This window comes from Lissotriton helveticus, chromosome 5_1, assembly GCF_964261635.1.
Source record: "Lissotriton helveticus chromosome 5_1, aLisHel1.1, whole genome shotgun sequence".
Classification (NCBI taxonomy): domain Eukaryota; kingdom Metazoa; phylum Chordata; class Amphibia; order Caudata; family Salamandridae; genus Lissotriton; species Lissotriton helveticus.
The window spans coordinates 1,223,149,781-1,223,168,319 of record NC_136065.1 but is presented as its reverse complement, the minus strand read 5'-3'; the positions used below and the strand labels follow the sequence as shown (position 1 = coordinate 1,223,168,319).

The 18,539-nt window shown below is 44.1% G+C and overlaps 1 protein-coding gene across 4 annotated transcripts in view; it reads left to right on the top strand.

Annotated features, from left to right (window-relative positions):
- The window catches only part of ATE1 (arginyltransferase 1), a 489,063-nt gene extending 470,739 nt beyond the window's left edge, over positions 1–18,324 (top strand). For all 4 annotated transcript variants that reach the window (XM_078643941.1, XM_078643939.1, XM_078643940.1 and 1 more), the window contains exons 11-12: positions 4,190–4,310; positions 17,905–18,324. In XM_078643941.1, the coding sequence (XP_078500067.1) occupies positions 4,190–4,310; positions 17,905–18,083 (300 nt within the window). In that variant the 3' untranslated portion in view covers positions 18,084–18,324. The remainder of the gene's footprint in view (positions 1–4,189; positions 4,311–17,904) is intronic.
- Positions 18,325–18,539: the final 215 nt, after the last annotated feature.

Here is an 18,539-nt window from a genome sequence, read left to right as displayed (position 1 = left end):
AAGCATTGTTGTATGGCAAATGTTTACTGCTCTCATTCTTCCTTAGGGGTTGGGAGAGTATGGGTATACCATACAAACCTATGTAATTTTCAGCAGTTTGGCCATTGTGGAAATATATTAGGCTGCATAGATATATGTTTTCACATATGCATATATATGGTATATATATATATATGTAGTTTCTATATGCTCCGGGATCCTGCATATGGGCGGGGATTATTCATAGATTATGACTTTGATGAGTATACCTCTGGATTAGAACTAGGATTACAGGTAAGTAACTAATCCTTATGGCCTTCCATTTTTGGAAACCCTGCCTAGCTTGCCACCATCTGCAGAACAGCTGACAGAGGGCCATCTCTTTTTTGCTCTGTCAGGAAGTGCAGGCTCTGCTTTCCAAAGGCGCTCCTGAAAGGGTGCCAGCATCAGAAGTAGGATGTGGTTGTTGATCCTGCTACTTGCTGGTGCCAAAAAAGTACGGAAACCTCTGCCCCATACTAGATCTCTGCCGTTTATGCAGAAAGAGAAATTCAGAATGCTCACCTTGGCTCAGGTTCTGTCTGTATTGAATCCTGGAGACTGGATGATAGCGCTGGACCTTCAGGACAAGTATTTTCACATTCCGTTCCTGCAGGCCCAGAGGCATTTCCTGTGGTTCACGGTAAGCCACGAATATTTCCACTTCACGGTGCTCCTCTTTAGCCTCACCAGTGTCCCTCTGGTGTTCCCGAAAGTGATGGCGGTAGTTGCAGTACTGCGGCGGAGATCAGAGAACCCAGTCTTCCCCCTACCACGATAATTGGCTGATGAAAATGTGCTTGCCTAGGGCATTCTTCACTCCCCTCCAGACTAAGGCAAACTTTCTGCAATCTCTGGGGTTTAGCATCAGCATGCCAATGTCACACCTGACTCCTTCTCAGACACTGTCTTTCATCAGAGCCATTCCTGACACTGACGTTCCACACGTACCCTCCGGAGCGGAGAGTCGAGGACATTCGGACTATGATCCCTCTGTTTCAACCTCAGTCCTGGATTTCTGTGAGACTGACTCTGAGGCTACTGGGTCTGCTGGCCTCCTGCATGCTTCTGGTGAAGCATGCTCGATAGCATATGTGGACTCTGCAGTGGGATCTGAAGTCCCAGTGGACACACTACCAGGGGGCATCTCTCTGACGTGGTCCAGACTTCGAGCTAGACTTCAGAAGATCTGCAGTGGTGACTGACGAACCGTCATTGGATCAGCAGCAAACCCCTCTACCTTCCCATCCAGAGCTGACAGTGATGGCCGATGCATCACTTCTGGGTTGGAAGAGGTAGAGATCAGAGGATTCTGGTGTTTGGCTGAACCCCAGCTCTATATCAATCTCCTACAGCAGCGAGCTATTGAAGGACTCCCTCACGTCCATCAAGGGAAGGCTTGTTCAAGTAGACTGACAACACCACTGCCATGTTGCATTGCAATAGAATAGGCGGGGTGGGGGGTTGGACCCTATGTCAGGAGAACCCTGCACTTCAATGAATTTCCTCGAGTGCAATAACATCTTCCTGGTCATGCAGCACCTAGCGGGATCTCTGAAGGTCTTGCGGGCAGTCGATTTCACTCAGCCGTCGATGACTTTCAGGTCACGAATGTCGTTTACATCCAGAGGTGGCGCAGGCTGTCTTCCGTGAATGGGGAGAACCTTGGCTTGATCTAGTCACCACAGCCAATGACACACAATGTCAGAGCTTCTGGGCATTGTAGTTTCCAAAGCAACTCTCGCTTAGAATGGTGCCAAAGACTTCTGTACGTTTTTCTGCCAATATCACTCCTTCCCCAGACTCTCAAGTGGATCAGGACCAACCAGGCCCAAATCATCTTAATGGCTGGTCTAACTCTTTAAACGGTCTTCTTAGTGGCCATTACATTGGCCAGGAGGTTCAGTGAGCTTCAAGCTCTTTCAGTTAATCATTCATACACCAGCTTCTACCCGAACAAACTGATTTCTTCTGACTTACGCCTCCTTCCTGCTAAAGGTGGTGACTCCATTCCATTTCAGCCAAAACATCACGTTGCTGACATTTTTCATTCCACCCCATCCAAGGAAGAGGCGAGGCTTCACCGGTTGGATCCAAAAAGAGCTTTTGTTTTTACCTTGATCGTACCAAAGACCACCGTGTGGACGATCAGGTGCTTATTATTTCATACAAGCAAAAAAAGGCAGGGCTGTGCAAAAGGGAACCATCTCTGTATGGATTCTACTTTCCATCAAGATATGTAACACTATGTAAGATGCAGCCACCTGGCCATTCCACCAGGGCCAATGCATCTACTGCTGCGTTAGCTTGCAGAGTACTTGTCCTGGCCATCTAACAAGCTGCTATGTGGGCATGACTCCACTCGTTCATGAAGCACGACTGCTTGGACAGTCAGGTCCTTTGAGACGAGCATTTTGCCCATTCGGTCCTCCAGGATTTACTGATTTGAGCCTGTGTGCAGACCCACCTCCAGAGAGCTTGGTTATCTGTTCTAAGGTGAGGAATGTTTCGCTAGAAGTCTCTATCATAAGAACAATTTGCAGTTAGAGTCTACACCAGAAAAAGTGTTACCGAAAAAGAGTAACTCCTTCAATTCTACTGCAGCACCAATAGCAATAAAATAGCCTTAAATGTGCTCCAGCCTAGCCTTGGAGTAAGTCAAACACCACACATGGCCACCCACTGATATTGCAACAAAGTCCCTTAGAAAGTGATGGAGGCAAGCTATATCACTAAAACCTGATAGGAAATAATGTAAAATAAATTCATTCTAAATGTATTATATAGTAACATATAGTTTTGTAAGTTAAAAAACTAACGATAATTGATGTTCAATTGTATTACTTTTTAAATTTAATAACATGCTTTCATTGGAAGTAATTTCAGTACAAATGTTAATTTAGTTTAAAATGTTTAAACATTATAAATAATTAAAATCCTACATTATAACCAAGTTTGTTGCAAATTAAATAAAAAAGCAAATGTTAGTGAGGATAGGTTATTTTAATATTAAAGTATTGTTAAAAATATATTTTAAAATAATATATTTAATGCATATCAATATATTCAAAAGGATTTACTGTTTAATGCAATTTAGTACAAAGTTAATTATAGGAGATAGTATATTTTATATATTTCTTTAAGTAGTCCTACATTCGTATTGTGCTTAAAATTATTTTAATTTCTTTATTAAAATAATATACTTTATTAAACTCCCCTACATTTTCCTATAAGGGGATCTCAACCCTGGTTGGAAGGTTACTAATGGTAATGTTACTCTTTTTAAGTTCTGTCGTAGGAGCGTCCACTCTCTCGTTTGTGCAGGTAGAGGCTCTCGTGTCTACATGTAGGTGTAAATTTCCTCTCAGAAATAATGAGTAGCAAAAATATTAACGCCTAGATGTTGAAGGTATAGACATTCATACTAAAAGTTGTGAATCAGGCCCACTTTCTCCAATCCTGAACAAATTATTTTTTAAGTGCGTTATTCTAATGAATTAAATTGAAGCAAAACAAGACTACAACACCCAAAATGCTTTAGGCCATCATGTGAAAGTCTACAACGTTATACAGTATCCATAATGACCTAGAAAGCGGTGGGAATCTAAACTGATACTTCCTCTTCCCTAAGACCAGGTCATGCAGTGTTGCCTCTGCGACTCAGAAAAACTACAGAGGCTTAGTGGAAAGCTGAGAGTCGAGCAAGCAGCGGCTCTCCCAGTTCTAGAATGACAAATAGAGTCGAATAAACTATTTCCCCTCCAAAAAGAGATCTGTACTACATTAAATAATTCCAAATAACTGTGTGGCATTCAAATATAATGTCTGACGTAAGTTCAAAGTTAGTTTTCAAATTAGTTTGCACAAATATAATTTTCTTTGAGTGTTTTTGTCTCTGTTACGGTTTGTTCTATAGTAGTTTACTTGATGTGTTCATATATATGTTATGTTATGGTATGCTTGTATAAATCACACACAACCTGAAGTCCACTTCTACAACTTATATAATGCCCTTGATGTCTACTGACTAATCTATTTGTCATAAAAGCACATATAATGCTGTGGAAATGTTGAACAGGCCTTAGCTTCTGAGGCATTAATGCCCTATCTGATTGTCAGCAATGCTCTTTTATCTTCCATTGTGCTTACTCAGTGCTCCTTTCTCTCCTAGGGACAGTACCGCCCATCTGATCTGCTGTGCCCGGACACCTTTACCTGGGTGGATATTGAAAAGTGCCTGCCTACGCTGGAGCAATCCAAGTATGCCCGCCTTAACCAGAATCCCAAAGCAGGTATGTCTGGAAGGGGCCCTATCCCACCTGTCCTTAGAAGGTAGAGTCTGGCTTTGGAGGGTGTGAGGAGAAATGTTTGGCACTACTGCCAACCTGGACTTAAATTTGCCACAACAGTTCAGGAGCTCAGACTTGATATCCAAACTAGGACTGTCTTTACTCTATTGTGCTCCGTGCTTTAGACGGAACTGTGTCAGTACTACAGAGTGGTGACCCCAGACATGATGGTGATCATTGCAACACCAAATCACTTCATTAACGACACGTTTCAACCTTGTACTCTGTGGATAGCTAGTCCATGGAGCTCCTCAAGGCACTGCGGACAGAAGAGGTAGAATAGCAATGTTTGGGACCACGGACAGTGGACGCAGCACTGTCATGGTCTTAACCCAGTAAGCCACTTTCTACATTCAGGTGCAAGAGGTCATGATGCATGGTCCTTACTGGACTGTATTATTTATTCATATACAATAACTCTGCCTCCTTAACGTAGATTTAGCCTCTTCGCTAGTTTTCTTTGTCAACAATCTAATGTAACTTTTTTCTGCCGTTACGTAAATCAAAATATTTTCTGTGATGCAATGACAGTAATTGTACTAATACTTCTGTGTCCTGGCCCTTCCTGCTCAACACAGTTGTTGCCTGTCAGTACATTCGCGATCCGGGGTACTTTGTTTTTTTACCATCAAAAAAAATAAAAATTAAAGTGAGTTAAGTTTCACACTTTTCGTTGTAGCTCTGCCCTCTTCTGGTGTTTGTTCGGTTGCTGGGATCTCTGTTCTCCCCGTTCCTTTAGTTGTTGCATGCTTCCGGTGCACACTGCCTATCATCCCTTTCGAGGAATGGTGGAACTGCACTCTCTGGTTCCCCCACACATGTTGGACTTGTATTGCTCTGACTCACTGCCCCCATTCCCTCTTGCTCGTTGTGCATTATCCCTTCATTGTTGTCCCGGAGAAGTTTTAAGAGATGATCAAAGTAGTCAGTAGCCCCTGGTATGGATGACACTGTCTCACACTTTCTGGACCTACCATCGGGTCTGTCTCACTGTACCTCTCTCTCTGTAGCCCAGCTGTCTCTCTTCCTCACCTGACTCCTGCACCTCATTCTCTGTTTTCATATCCCCTTCCTGTAGCTCCCGTCCATCTGCTTCACCTGTCTTTCAACCTCTTCTGTCTTTACTTCACCTCACTCTCTTCCCACATGTCTGTACATTTCTCAATACCTCTGTTTACCTCATTTCTCTCTCTACTTGACATCTCTCTCGCTACCTCATCTCTTCCATCTCTCTCTCACTATGTAACCTCTCAGTTTACCTTACCATTAATTTGTTATTTAACCTACCTTCAACGCTCTATCTACCGCTGGTCTTTGTTCTCTGGTTCATTTACCTCAGCCCTCGCCTGGCTTACTCCTTTCTCACTACTGCTCTTTCTCTTAATGTATTATTGCCTCCTCACTCTTTCCACTTTCTCTGTACCTCGCTCTTCCTACCTCTCTGTTTTTTTTCTTTCGGGGGCATCACATTTCTCATTCTACCTTGTGTCTGTCTCTGCCTCATCTCTAGCGCTACCTCTCTTCTACCTTTACTTCTCCTCCCTTGCTACACCCGGCTTGTTACTTCTCGGTATGTCTCCTGCCTGCCACCTCCTCTCATTTCTCATACTCATTAGAGCCAGGGTTCAATGCCTAGCCCAACAAATGCTCAAATGGAGGAAATGAACCTTATTTCACTTTATGGAATGCAGACGCTCCTCGGAGCAGGCCTTTGATTGTCACTATTGCAACGAGAATGCCAGATCTGAAGATGAATTATTTGTGATTACGAAGCTCTGGAAATGAAAGCTATATTTCAAGTGCTATGTACATAAAGGCAAAAAGAAAAGGTTTTCTCAATGCTTGTTCACTCTGTCTTTGGTACTGTTTTCCTGGAGGACACTATAGCTTGAGCATGTCGGCTGTTTTGTGTGCCCGCTTCTGTACGTTTAACATGTAAAGAATACGGTTTGGTACCTCGTCGACTTGAAATAGCTCAGAATGGATAATAAGTTCAAGGTTGTTCCTTCCAGACTGGGAGGCCTCAGTCTAGGTCGTGCCTGGGGCACAGACATTTTTAAATATAGTAGTCGTTGTTCCTGTATCTCACCTTGGTGCCCCCACGTACCTGTGACTGATAACAGTCACCAAGGATCTCCTCCCCCAATTAAGAAAAGGGTTAAAGACACACCTTCTTTAAACACAACTATAACACGACGCAGTACCAGTACACTCCTGCTCCTAGAAGCCAGCTGCCCCATCTATCACCACCCCTTGTCAGTATCCTTGCCAAGCTGGTCTCACGCTGACATCCGTCTGTCACAACTCAGTTGTGGCACAGAACAGATGCTGTGTTTCATTCTTAAGTAGTCATCAACCATAAACGTCCAAGAAGCTCTCAGCCTGGCTGAGCCAGTAGGGGAGTGGTAGAAAGTCCAGGCCTCTGGCTGGAGATGTGCTTGTGGATTTCACCCCTACAAAGCCGGTTCCAAAGGTAGGGAAGGATGGGGTCATCCAGAACGGAGCTGGAGACTCGGGTGGTCCTCTTGTATGGGTGAATAGGCAGAGCCAGTCAGCCTGGTGAGTCCTGTGCAGTCCTTTTCTGTAAATCATGGTAAGTCTGGGTCGCTAACTAACATTCCTGATACTCACTGCGGTAAGTACCTCAGAGTGTATTTGTTTTGATTCCACTGCGTGCTTGTTGGCTTCTAGACGCTATTGGACGTGTTATGGAACGACTGATAGATGCCCGGCCGCACCACACCGAGCCACATTCTCTGCCTGCGGCGTCGAGCGCACAGAAGCGCGCCACCGCGGCGCGGCATTAGCGAGCTCTCTAGCTCGTCCTGCGGGGGAAACGCACCAGCCTTGCTAGAAAGCCGAATCAAAAGGCGCACGTCAGGAAACGAGAAGCCAGGCTCTCGAGGCGGGGCCTGCCCCAGGAATGCTGTGGCTTTCTCTGTTTAGGCGTAGGGGTGGCAGCCTCCCCCGCTGTTTGATAAAATGTCAGTCATGCCCCCCCACCCTTTACCCCCCATCCTGCCTCTCGCCCCCAGCTGCACGCCACATGGCCCAGGGCTCAGTCAGCTTCTGAGGTTAGAGCCCCGGCCTTAAACTGCCGCAGAGCCGCAGTCTGTTTTCATTTTTCATTTGATCCCCTAAAAACCCTCTCGCTTCAGAGGAGAAACACATAAACCCCGGCTTTCGCACCATCCCAGGCAGGCGTGGCGACGGAGGCTTTAGGCAGGAACCGGTCCCCTCCCTACCCGCCGTGTAACCCTGAAATAAAGCTGGCGAGATTAACAGGCTCCCGTTAGATTCACATTTGTGCAGCGCCTATGGGTATTTATTTGGGTCAAAGTGGTGTGTTTAGTGTATTGGGGCTTTGTTAGGCACCTTTAGAGATTGATTGACTTGTGACAGTGGAACGGGATTCGCAAGAATCATTTGGAACTGACAGAATTCACAGCGCCCCTGGTTTGAACCCACCCGCTGATCTTCTCCTCCACTCCCACCCATGGCCGGACTGGCCAGCCGGGCAAGCGGTCAAACCCCCTGGAGGCTGGACCCCCAGGAGCAGGGTTGGATTGGGATCAAAAATTGGCACAGGCACCCTAAAAAAATGGCCTACATTTGCGGATTGCATCTTTTTAAGTGTTATTAAAAGGAGGAGAGGGGTTTCTATAAAAGAGGCATGTTTATTTAAATTCACTAAGATAACAAAAATGCAAATTATGCCATGTCTCTTTGTTGACAGATTGGTTCACATTGGTGAAGCACACCTTAACATAAGTAAGGCCACTGCAGCTCAGGGCCCCTGCTCAGTCTGCATATAGCAAGAACCCGGGAATAACGCCTCCGCCCCGTTGGTAAAAGGGAGCTAATAGAAGCCCATTTATTTATTTATTTATTTATTTATTGCATTTATAGAGCGCCTGACTCACCCCAGATGGGGTATCAACGCGCTAAGGATCAGAATACATACCACACAGGGGGGAGAAGATTAGAAAAGCTGGGTCTTGAGTTTTTTCCTAAAAGACAGATAATTCACTTCCTCACATAGATTTAATGGGAGAGAATTCCATAATTTAGAGGCCAGGTAAGAAAAGGATTTGCCTCCTAGTCTAGCCTGCTTAATGCGAGGAACAGTAAGCAGGCTTTTACCTTCAGATCGAAGCGAGCGCCCAGGAGAATATTTAACTAGTTTTTCTGACAGATATGTTGGACCCATTGAACTGAGGCCTTTAAATACCAGGCAACAGACTTTGAATTGTATTCTCTTGCGAATTGGAAGCCAATGTAGTCTGTGCAAAAGAGGAAAGGACGGGATACAATAGGGGCCACTAGTCACCAGCCGAGCAGCAGTATTTTGCACTACCTGCAGACTTTGTAAGTCAGAATCCTTAGCGGATATCAACAAAGCGTTACTGTAATCAAGTCGATTTAGGACTAGAGCATGAATTAGCGTTTTGCATGTGCTCATATGTAAGAAGTGAAATATCTTCCGAAGAAGACTCAGAGCATAGAAGCAAGAGCGTTTAACTGCTGCAATATGACCCTCCAAATTTAGGTCTCTGTTGGCTAGTACTCCTAGATTTTTAACCAAAGTCCTTGGGGTAGGAGCTGTCCCCAATTCTTCGGGCCACCATCCAGGAGACCATCTAGAGATGGCATCCTTAAACAGCATGATCTCTGTTTTCCCTGTGTTCAGTTGCAAGAAGTTTCTCTTCATCCAAAGGGTGATGGTATTCATACCTTTGGAGAACACTTTCTGGACATCAGGGGTAAATTTGTTATAGATGAAGATCAGCTGTGTGTCATCTGCGTAGGAGATAGGAAGAAATCCGGCCTTCCTAAGCAGAGCAGCCAATGGGGCGACGTAGACATTAAATAAGGATGGACTGAGACAGGAACCCTGTGGCACACCCTTCGTTACATTGCTGAATTTAGATTGAAAGGGTCCTGTCAGTAAGAAAGTCCTGTAGCCAATTCAGAGCCGAGTCCTGAACCCCTGCAAGGCGAAGTCTGTCTACTAAAATTTGGTGAGATATGGTGTTGAACGCAGCGGACAGGTCAAGCAGTACCAAAATCACTTCCTGACCTGCGTCCGCTAGCATTCTTATATCGTCTGTTACTTTCACTAAGGCCACTTCGGTACTATATTTTGGCCGGAAGCCAGATTGGGAATAGTCCAAACAATTGGAGGCTTTCAGGAGAGCTGACAGGTTGGTGTTCACATATTGCTCCAAAAGTTACTATATAGGGGTAGCAGGGAGATAGGGCGGTAGTTAGTAATTACATCAGAGGCCAGCTTTGTGTTTTTGCGGATTGGTATAATTTAGGCAACTTTCCAGGCTTTAGGCAGTTTACCCTCTTTGATGGAGTGATTCAGAACGGCGCAGAGAGGTTCAGCTAACTCTTCTGCCAGCTTCTTGGCATGCTTAGCAGGAATTAGGTCGGTGGGAGAACCTGACTTAGCAGATCTTAATAATAATTCGGTGTCTTGGACTGTTAGCAAAGGAAATTCTTTGAGAGCACCCTGTCCCTCTGGCACAGGTAATTGGATAGTGTCAACATCATCTTTAGATGGTAGTGAGGAGACTATTTTGCTGTTGATGTCTTCTATTTTTTGAGTGAAGTAATCCGAGATATTATCACAGAGAGATTGGGTGGGTTCTTCTTCAGTATCGAGGGTTTTAACCGCATGCGTGCGGGCGGAATTCCGCCCGTACGCTGGGTTTTGCGAAACCGCACTTTACGTGACGAGCTGGGCTCGTCATGAGCGTGCGAGGAGGCTACGCCATGACGAGCCCAGCTCGTCATGAGCGTCGAAGGGGTTAAGGTTTACAAAGGTGTTTAGGATCTGAAAAAGTATTTTGGGGGCGTTTCCTGATTGTTCCAACTGCATAATGATTTGATGTTTGCGCGACTTTTTTATGGTAGGTAAGCAAAGCCGTCTTATAGCGTTCTTTGCTTAACCCATCTTTAGTGCGCCGCCAAATGCGTTCAAGTTTTTTGCAGTTGGATTTCTCTTCTTTTAGCTCTGTAGTGTACCATGTGGTCTGAGCCCGATTAATCAACGTATTTGACGCTTTCTCTGGAATTAGAGCGTAATAGAAGCCCATCTGCCTCCGGAAAGGCCACTCAGGTCCACACTGGGCTGCTGGTGGGATCTGGTGGCGGCATCTGAACTGCACAGGGACAGCCCATATCTGCCACCACGCTGGCCAAAAAAGCGGTCCACAGCTGGATCTCGGATACCGTCCCATCACCCAAGTGCCCGCCTTACCAATCCAAACTTGCCCCAGAGGCCGGTTTTGACACTTGGTGGCCGGTTCTGACTTCCAGGCATGATGGCGCATATTAGGCGATCCCAGCGGCAACTTGAAAACGTTGCTCTTGTTCTAGCGCGCATTATTAGCATGTAGGCACATGGGGCTGAATTTATAATTTTTGCCGGGCTGTTTTAAGTTTACAGTCCAGCCCTGCTCCATCCCCTGAGACTTCGACATACTGCTGGCTACGTTTTAGAAACTAAATACCAGGTCGTCCCATCGACATAGATGTAGGACTTCATTTATACTCCTTTTCCACATTGGCCCGGAGTATAAATTTGGTTGAGTGAAATTACCCCATGCTTTTATTTGGCTTCACCCGATTATAAGTTGTTGTTTCCCCCCAACCAGTTTTACTGGGTGAGAGAGAACCAAATACGATGTTTCTGGTTGGTAACACAGCCAGAAAAAAAAATGCATGACACTGGATGCAGCAGCCAAGTCTCATTACAGCTTTTGTTGCTAGAAAACGGCTTCCCTTTCTCTCCCAGACTCCCCTCAACTTCTTCCTCAACCACACTGCCAGGCCCGCAGATACCTTTACCACTTGCTCAGAGCAGGTAGTAAATCAATGCAAAAAAGCCCAATTTGTTTTCCTCGTAATTGCACGACTTGCATGACATTTTTCTTGTGATTTATCTTTACCCCAGTACTATGCAACGTACAATCAGGCCTTTTTCTAAAATATCACAAAAGCTAAAACAATTTTACATACATATGACGATTATTGACACTCGTTTCATAACATTAGACAGGCATTGGCAGAGGACATGAAATGCAAATGTTTTATCCATAGAAAATGCGCATTTACGGTGTAAAAACATGGCAGTGACTGAGTCATGACAGAGTTGTGTTGTGATTGTTCTAGTTCTCTTATAGTCACACCTAATTTGCAGATCACAAAAGGCCGCTTTTAAAATTGCTTTTAAAGTGGCACATGCCACAAAACTAAGGCATGCTGTGTGGCATGTGACATGTTAAGCTCTGCAGCAACCTCTTCTCCCTGAATGAAGTTGATCGAATGGAGCACTTGTTTTGGGAAAAGAGATGCCTTTCTTTCGAACGCACTTAGGCATAGATGCATCAAGGTCAAATCCGCTCGCAAAGGGGCAGATTCTCAGAATCTGCCCCTTTCTGACCGGTATTTTTGCATTTGGGATGCATCATCCCAAATGCACAAATCGCAAATTAAGAAATCGCAAAATTGCCATTACTTGCATTTAAGAAATCTCAAATTGAGATTCCTTAAATGCGATGCATTAAAGTTTAAAAAATAGCGATTTTGCTAATAGGGCTCGCAAATTACCATGAAGTTGAACTTCATGGTAATTTGCAAAAACTTTGAAAAATGTACTAAAGTGCATTTTTCAAAGTTTCATGTTGCGCACACACATGCCCTAAGGGCATGTGTGTGCGCAACATATATGCACAGATCAATTTCAGGGGTGCAACAGGGTGTCCTTTGGACACCCCTGCACCCTTGAAATCGCATTCTCATTTTGCGATTCGCTAATTGTGATTCGCAAATTGAGAATGTCTTCCCATTCATTCCTATGGGCCTCTAGGCCCATAGGAATGAATGGGGATGTATTCCTTAATTGCGACTCGCAATTTGCGAGTCGCAATTAAGGAATTTTAAGAAATCGCTATTTTTTTAGTGATTCTTCATGCATTGCATTTTGCTATTCCTTAATAGCGAATCGTTATTTTTCGCTATTAAGGAATAGCAAAATGGGTTCTTGATACATCTGGGGGTATATGACTAATCACAGAAGAGGGTCTGATGAATGAGCGGCATTTCAAGTGAAAAAACAGAGACATGCATTTACTTTGGAGACAGCTATCGAGACACTGGGACATCAGTCCAACAATGCAATAGGTCTCGCATTTGCAAGAGTTTAAGCTATTGGCATTGGAAATGACAACGCCTTATATTTATGCATTTTGAAAACTAACACATAAATAAAAGGCATTGTCAATTTATATTGGCAATAGCTCAAAGTATCGGAAATGCGATTGGGGTCGCGCCCCTTTCTTTAGACGCTGCTCGCCTTATTCAGCTTACAGCGTTTGTCTCTGCAAGTTTATTGGCTCACCCACCTCTCCTATTTACTATTTGTTAAGTAAATAAAGAAATGCTGAAAAAAAAGAAACTGCCAGAATTGATTATTGCTCATGAGAATTGATTTGCGCCCCCAATAGCTGGCAGATCCTTTGTGTTTTGAATTGTTTGCTTTGTAAGCCTGAGACCAAGTGAAAAACTATGAAACGGGGTTCTCGGCGCTGCCCGTCGGTCTGTGTCCCTTCTGGATCTCATCATCGGCAGCAACACCTGGACCAGCCTCTATGTCGAGCTTAGCAGGGCTCATGTTCAATTATGTGCACTTCTAAATCTACACCATGAATGCTTGCCGTCCTCTCATAAGGCATGGAGCCGGTATTCTCACCTCCGCCTTCTTTAACTCTTCCCAGCTTCTTGGCTTCCCTGAGGTGCTGATGACAGGCCGTGTTTGGTAGAGCCCAAGCACAAAGACTGGTTCTCCCCAAGGAAGTGACCTGCAGCCCTGGGTAGTGGTCTGCACCAGTGTCAGCGGCTAACTGAAAACAGCTTCACGCTTCGAAAAGGCATTTTCTAGTTCACCATGCTGTTTGTCTAGGATTTTTTGGTGTCACATTATTGGTGTTTTTTGAAAAGTATTTGCTTAACGCAGAAGCACTGTGATGGTGTGGACTCCATTTTTCAAGCTCATTGCATTAAAATTGCCATTGGTAAACAGCTATTGGAAAAACCAGCATGTCTGGCCTTGACAAGGTGTGTGATTATTTTTTTATTGCAAGCATATGTCACAAAAAGGAAAAGTATAAAACCGATATGTAGCTGCCACAAGTTTCGATAGCAATTTTTAATATTTTGAAATCATGCACTGATATGACTATTTTAATGGCATTTAAAAAAAATAACATTTCTTTTAGTTGTGCCATGTATCATATTATTATTGTTATTTGCCAAGGTGACAAGAATAAATCATCACATTATCAAGCACTCAAATCGCAGGTAGCTACAGTGTTAGTTAAACACGTTATAACTTTAAAACAAGACAGAAAATCGGCATCTAACTGGACACCCAAAGTGCAGGCAAAATAAATAGCTGGTGTCTATAGTTAGATACAAAGCAAATAAAATAAAAAGCATACTCTAAGCCAGTTTTGTCACTGAAGAAAAAAACTATGCAGAAGTGAATGATGTGCACATCGTTCAATGGAGCAATGGGTAAAGTGGACTTGACCCATTACCCCTTGTTGTATGCTGTGGTGGGCATAAACAAAATATGGTTTGACCATTTAACAGATCAGTGCATGAGGCCCTGTGACAAAAACCTCTTCTAAGTTGTATATTAAATCGTGCCTGACGACAGAACCTGTGGCATTAGGACCCTGATAAGATTCTGCTAGTGTTCCAAGACAGGACTGTTTTTGTAGGTACCAGTGCCTATTTCAGGTATTTATTGCACATCCGAACTTCTGGGTCTTAAACCCAAACAGTGCAGCCATATTGCACACATCACAGATGCTGGCCGAGGCTGCCATTTTCGGCTTAACCTAGGCTACCCCTTCAGCTTTTGATATAATGTTGGTATATAGATTTTTTCCCATAGTTCTACTACTCTCTGCTGCTGCTGAGATTCAGCTTTTAAATACTTTTCATAAGTTCATGTCTTCTCATGGCTTAAAGGTCCATAAGGGCCAGCTCTGACTCAAGCCCAGATTCTGCCCCAGGTTCCAAAACACCCTGTGGGCTCACTGGCAACTCACCCTCTTGACTCTTTGATGCATTTGGAAACTTCACCATTATCTCGTCTCTTGGTCTAAATGAAGGATTCTAGTATCTTCCGTTGTTAGTCTTCCTCGCCATTTTAGAATTACGATTATGTGGTTACACTTGGAATTTATCGAGCCCTTTTACACTGAGACTAGAGCCGTTTTGACAGTGTTTTTTCAGGCCAACCAAGAGTTGCCTATCGCTAATCAGAATTAGTCTCTGGAGAACTCACACATACATAGCTCCCATTTAGACTTTCTAGTAAATAGAAAGCTTGACGCTAATTGCAGCCGGCCGTATGTCTCCCTCTCATTGACGCGCGGTTCAGTCTTGTTTGTTGTGTGATTATTAGCATGGAGGCTAGTGGAAAAACACTGTTTTGGGCACTCTGTGGAAGTAACATCTGGATGTCCTGCAAGTAAATGTAGATAGGGTACTAGCAAGTGGCAACCACAAGTTTTAATGTTGATTTCCAAGCCAAACCATTTAGCAGAATTCCAGTTTGGGACAAAAATATCAGTAATAAAAAATTATACATATAAGAACCTGATCTAGCTCTTCTAATCTGTGGAAGGGCTCTCCCTCGTCCAATAGTAGATGTGATGCAGGCACTTTTTTAAATATTAGCATTATTACCCCTGCCTGGGCAAAGATAAATGGGTGTGTGTGTGTGTGTTATGTTATTATATGTGCAGGTAGAGTAGAGGAGTTTAATCCCAGTCCATGCAGTATGCCATATAGGATCCTCTGAGTGGATGATTTCTAGACCCCTCACCCTCTTTTTCTGATGTCTGATTACATTTACTAAGACATGTTATAATCGATTTGAAGTTGGCTCTTGAAATTCCTGCCATTTCGTAAGCCTTTTGTATCAGAACAGCATGGACATAGGTCGTGGTGAATCATGGTGGATAGGACACTTCTCAACTGTTTGGAATCAGTTTTGGGCCCTTTAGGGCGCCTGAAGCCCAGTTTGGAAGCCGTGGATCAGAGGCAGATGCATTGTCTTGTGACATTAGTTAATGGCAGTTAGTTGCTTTGAAGCTCAAGATCATCTCTGGGTTTCATCTAAGTGGTGTAAGTCTTGCCCGTTTCTTGCGACGCAGAATTGACTGCTGAGGAGAAGTGTCTTAGGGACATTCTTGAAGTCTGGTCCCATCGTTGGTAGCAGCTTTTTAGGTCTCGGCTAAAGACGCGCGGAAGCGCGTCTCCGCCGAGATCTTATGTCACCGAGCGTGCTTCCCAGGAGACACTCCTGGCCGCGCGCAGGCGAATCTAAACTGGCACGCGCATTAGTACGAGCGCTGCGCGAGGCTCCCACACAACACACGCATACATAGAAACAGAAGCGCTCACGCACGCACATACATACAGAACCCCCCCACTCATATACACACACACACACACACACACACACACGCGCGCGCACGCGTGCGCGCGCACCGGCCCCCCCTCTCCCCTTTAACTTACTGTGGTAATCTGGGGGACTCCGCTCTCCGCACCGGCAGGGAGAGTTGACGCTGCGGCTCCTATCCCGGGACTCCCTCTTGGTCAAGGGAGCCCCGCAACACGCGTGCAACGTCCTGTTGTCGGCCCCGGGGCTCTCCACGCTCGCAGGAGCCCCGGGCCGCTCCACGCATTTCCTCCGCCTGCCTCCTCTTCCGGTCCGGACGCGGCTCCGCCCCCGTCACAGGCGACCTTGCCTGACTTCCGGTGCAGCCGCGGCGGAATTCCGGGGGCAGTAAGAGTTATTGTATATTTGGCTGCTAAATGAAAGCGTGTCCATCTGCCACTGACATTTCTTTCAAAGTCCAAGTGTCTTAGCTTTTGATGCTCTGAGAGTGTTCTTAATTTCTCTGAAACAGATCTCCAGCATTTGTTTTCGGTAATGAAATATGTTTGATAATTCGATACATTATTGTAAAAAGGCATATGGAGTCTATGGTTGTCATCCCCATTAGAGTTTCTGCGCAACCTACATTATTTACGTTCCCTGGACTTTAAACTGTATTATGCTGTAGAAAGATTTTCTAGTTAAGCATCTTTTTATGTGTTTTCTTTTCAATTCTTGTGTAAATTCTATGTTCGTGGTCTGTCCAAGCGCATGGGGCACGTGGTAAAGATTTCATCTAGGTGATGGTAGGGAAAGGGAGGTTTTTAGTAGAGCCTGATTTTATTGTAGATAAATATATTGTATTAGCATATTTGCAACTGAACACATTTGCTCCTGTATATCTTTAATTGTGTAAGATCCCTAAATGAAATCTGGTCATTTACTCTTCCTCTCACAGATGTTCAGATGTTACAACTTTATCAGTTCGTGATTTTCTTTTGCACATCTTTAGTTCCCATTTACTTTAAAATACATCTTACTTTTGATAATAGTTAATTTAATTATAGTTATTCTTGGTGTAGTCTTTGGGTTATTGCAGTAATAACTCTTTGCTTTCGGTTTCCATTATTCAACAGTATTAAAAAAGAGGAGTTGAGAGGGGTGGGCAACTTGAAGATGAGGAAAAGGACAGAGGTAGTCTATTGTGAATATTTTAAATTTTCTGTTTTGTCAAAAAGAAATGTCATGAGCAATGCCAATTGCTCTACCTTTAATGATGCCGAGACCATTGCATTGCAAATGCTTGTTTAGGCTCAGTGCAGGGTGTGATATGATCTTCAGAACTTCTCTATAACTACTGTAAAGGGTTCAAAACTCAACAGGGAAGTCTGTCATGGAAGAGACTGGTGAGGGTTATTGGGAGGTCTCGAGGTTATTAATATTATCCCAGATTTCTTTTCTCACACAAAGGCAGAGGGGGTTGGGGCGGTTCTAATATTGCTTGGGAGGGCTGTGTTTGAAGGCCCAGGTTTAATTTAATTTAAGGAGATGCAAAATATTGCCTTGACTGGGTTGTCTAATCGTTGCTACAGTTGGCACAGTTCTTCCTTCTGAGTTGTTGTAGTTTCTTTGTGTGGAGTCTTTTTGTTTATTGCTCGTTTTGGTGCGCTTTTGTCCAACTATAACTGGCCATGCCCATTTTGATTAGTTTGCAAATGAAGCTGCACTAAAATGATCATTTTGTAATACAAACGTTAAAAGTTTAGGCAGGATCAAAGTGGGCATTATTTAAAACGTGCTCCACTTTGATCTGTGCAACATGTCAAAAGTAAGATTGCTTACATATGCAAACCTTTAACCGTGAAAGCTTTTTGACTGTACAGTGTTATATATGTAATGTGCTTACATTTATTTAAAGCGCTCCACTGATTTTGAACTAGGGCAGTGTCACTTAGCTATTAGGAATAAATTAAAATAAAATTAGATGTATCGAAATAGAAGGCAGCACAATGATTCTGGTTTGAAAGTGTAAGACCTGACTGTGAGCTTTTTCCTGTTTCTCTCCTGTAGTGGACGTAAACCACCTGAAAGAGCTTAGCCGTGTGCGTGTACTGCACAAACGCGCAGTGATGCCCTATGGTATGTACAAGAAGAGGCGCAAAGGTCCAAGTGACGAGGCGGCGGTGCAGCAATATGCCACGCTTGTGGGGCAGACATGTGCCGAGCGGATGGTGCTTTATCGAAGCTGAAGACACACCAGACCCGTTTTTATGAAGTCCAGCATAGCCACGGGTGAGGAGGAGTCATTGTGGAAAGAAGAGGCGAAGCCAACCACAGCTTCTCAACACGACAGGGCAACTGAGTTGTGCACCGTGGCACCCAATGGGCCCTCGCTCACGTCTTGTAAAGCAGTACTATACTGAACATTTATAAGGCTCCCAAAGTATTTATTTACTGGACATGCTCAAATAAATGAAGAATCCCATGAGATCCAAGTGTATGCGTTATGTGATTTGCAATGCTCCAAAAATGGCTGATGTCACTGAAGTGCTTAACAAGGCTTTCTGGTGGGTGATAAAATATAAAGCAATGTTTTATACTAACCAACAGTGTGTAAATGTATTAGAATGTGCCTTACTCTCCCAACATTCTAGTGCCAGGAGCCAACTTTTGCTCTTGCTTTACCGCTGGGAAGCATTCCTGGC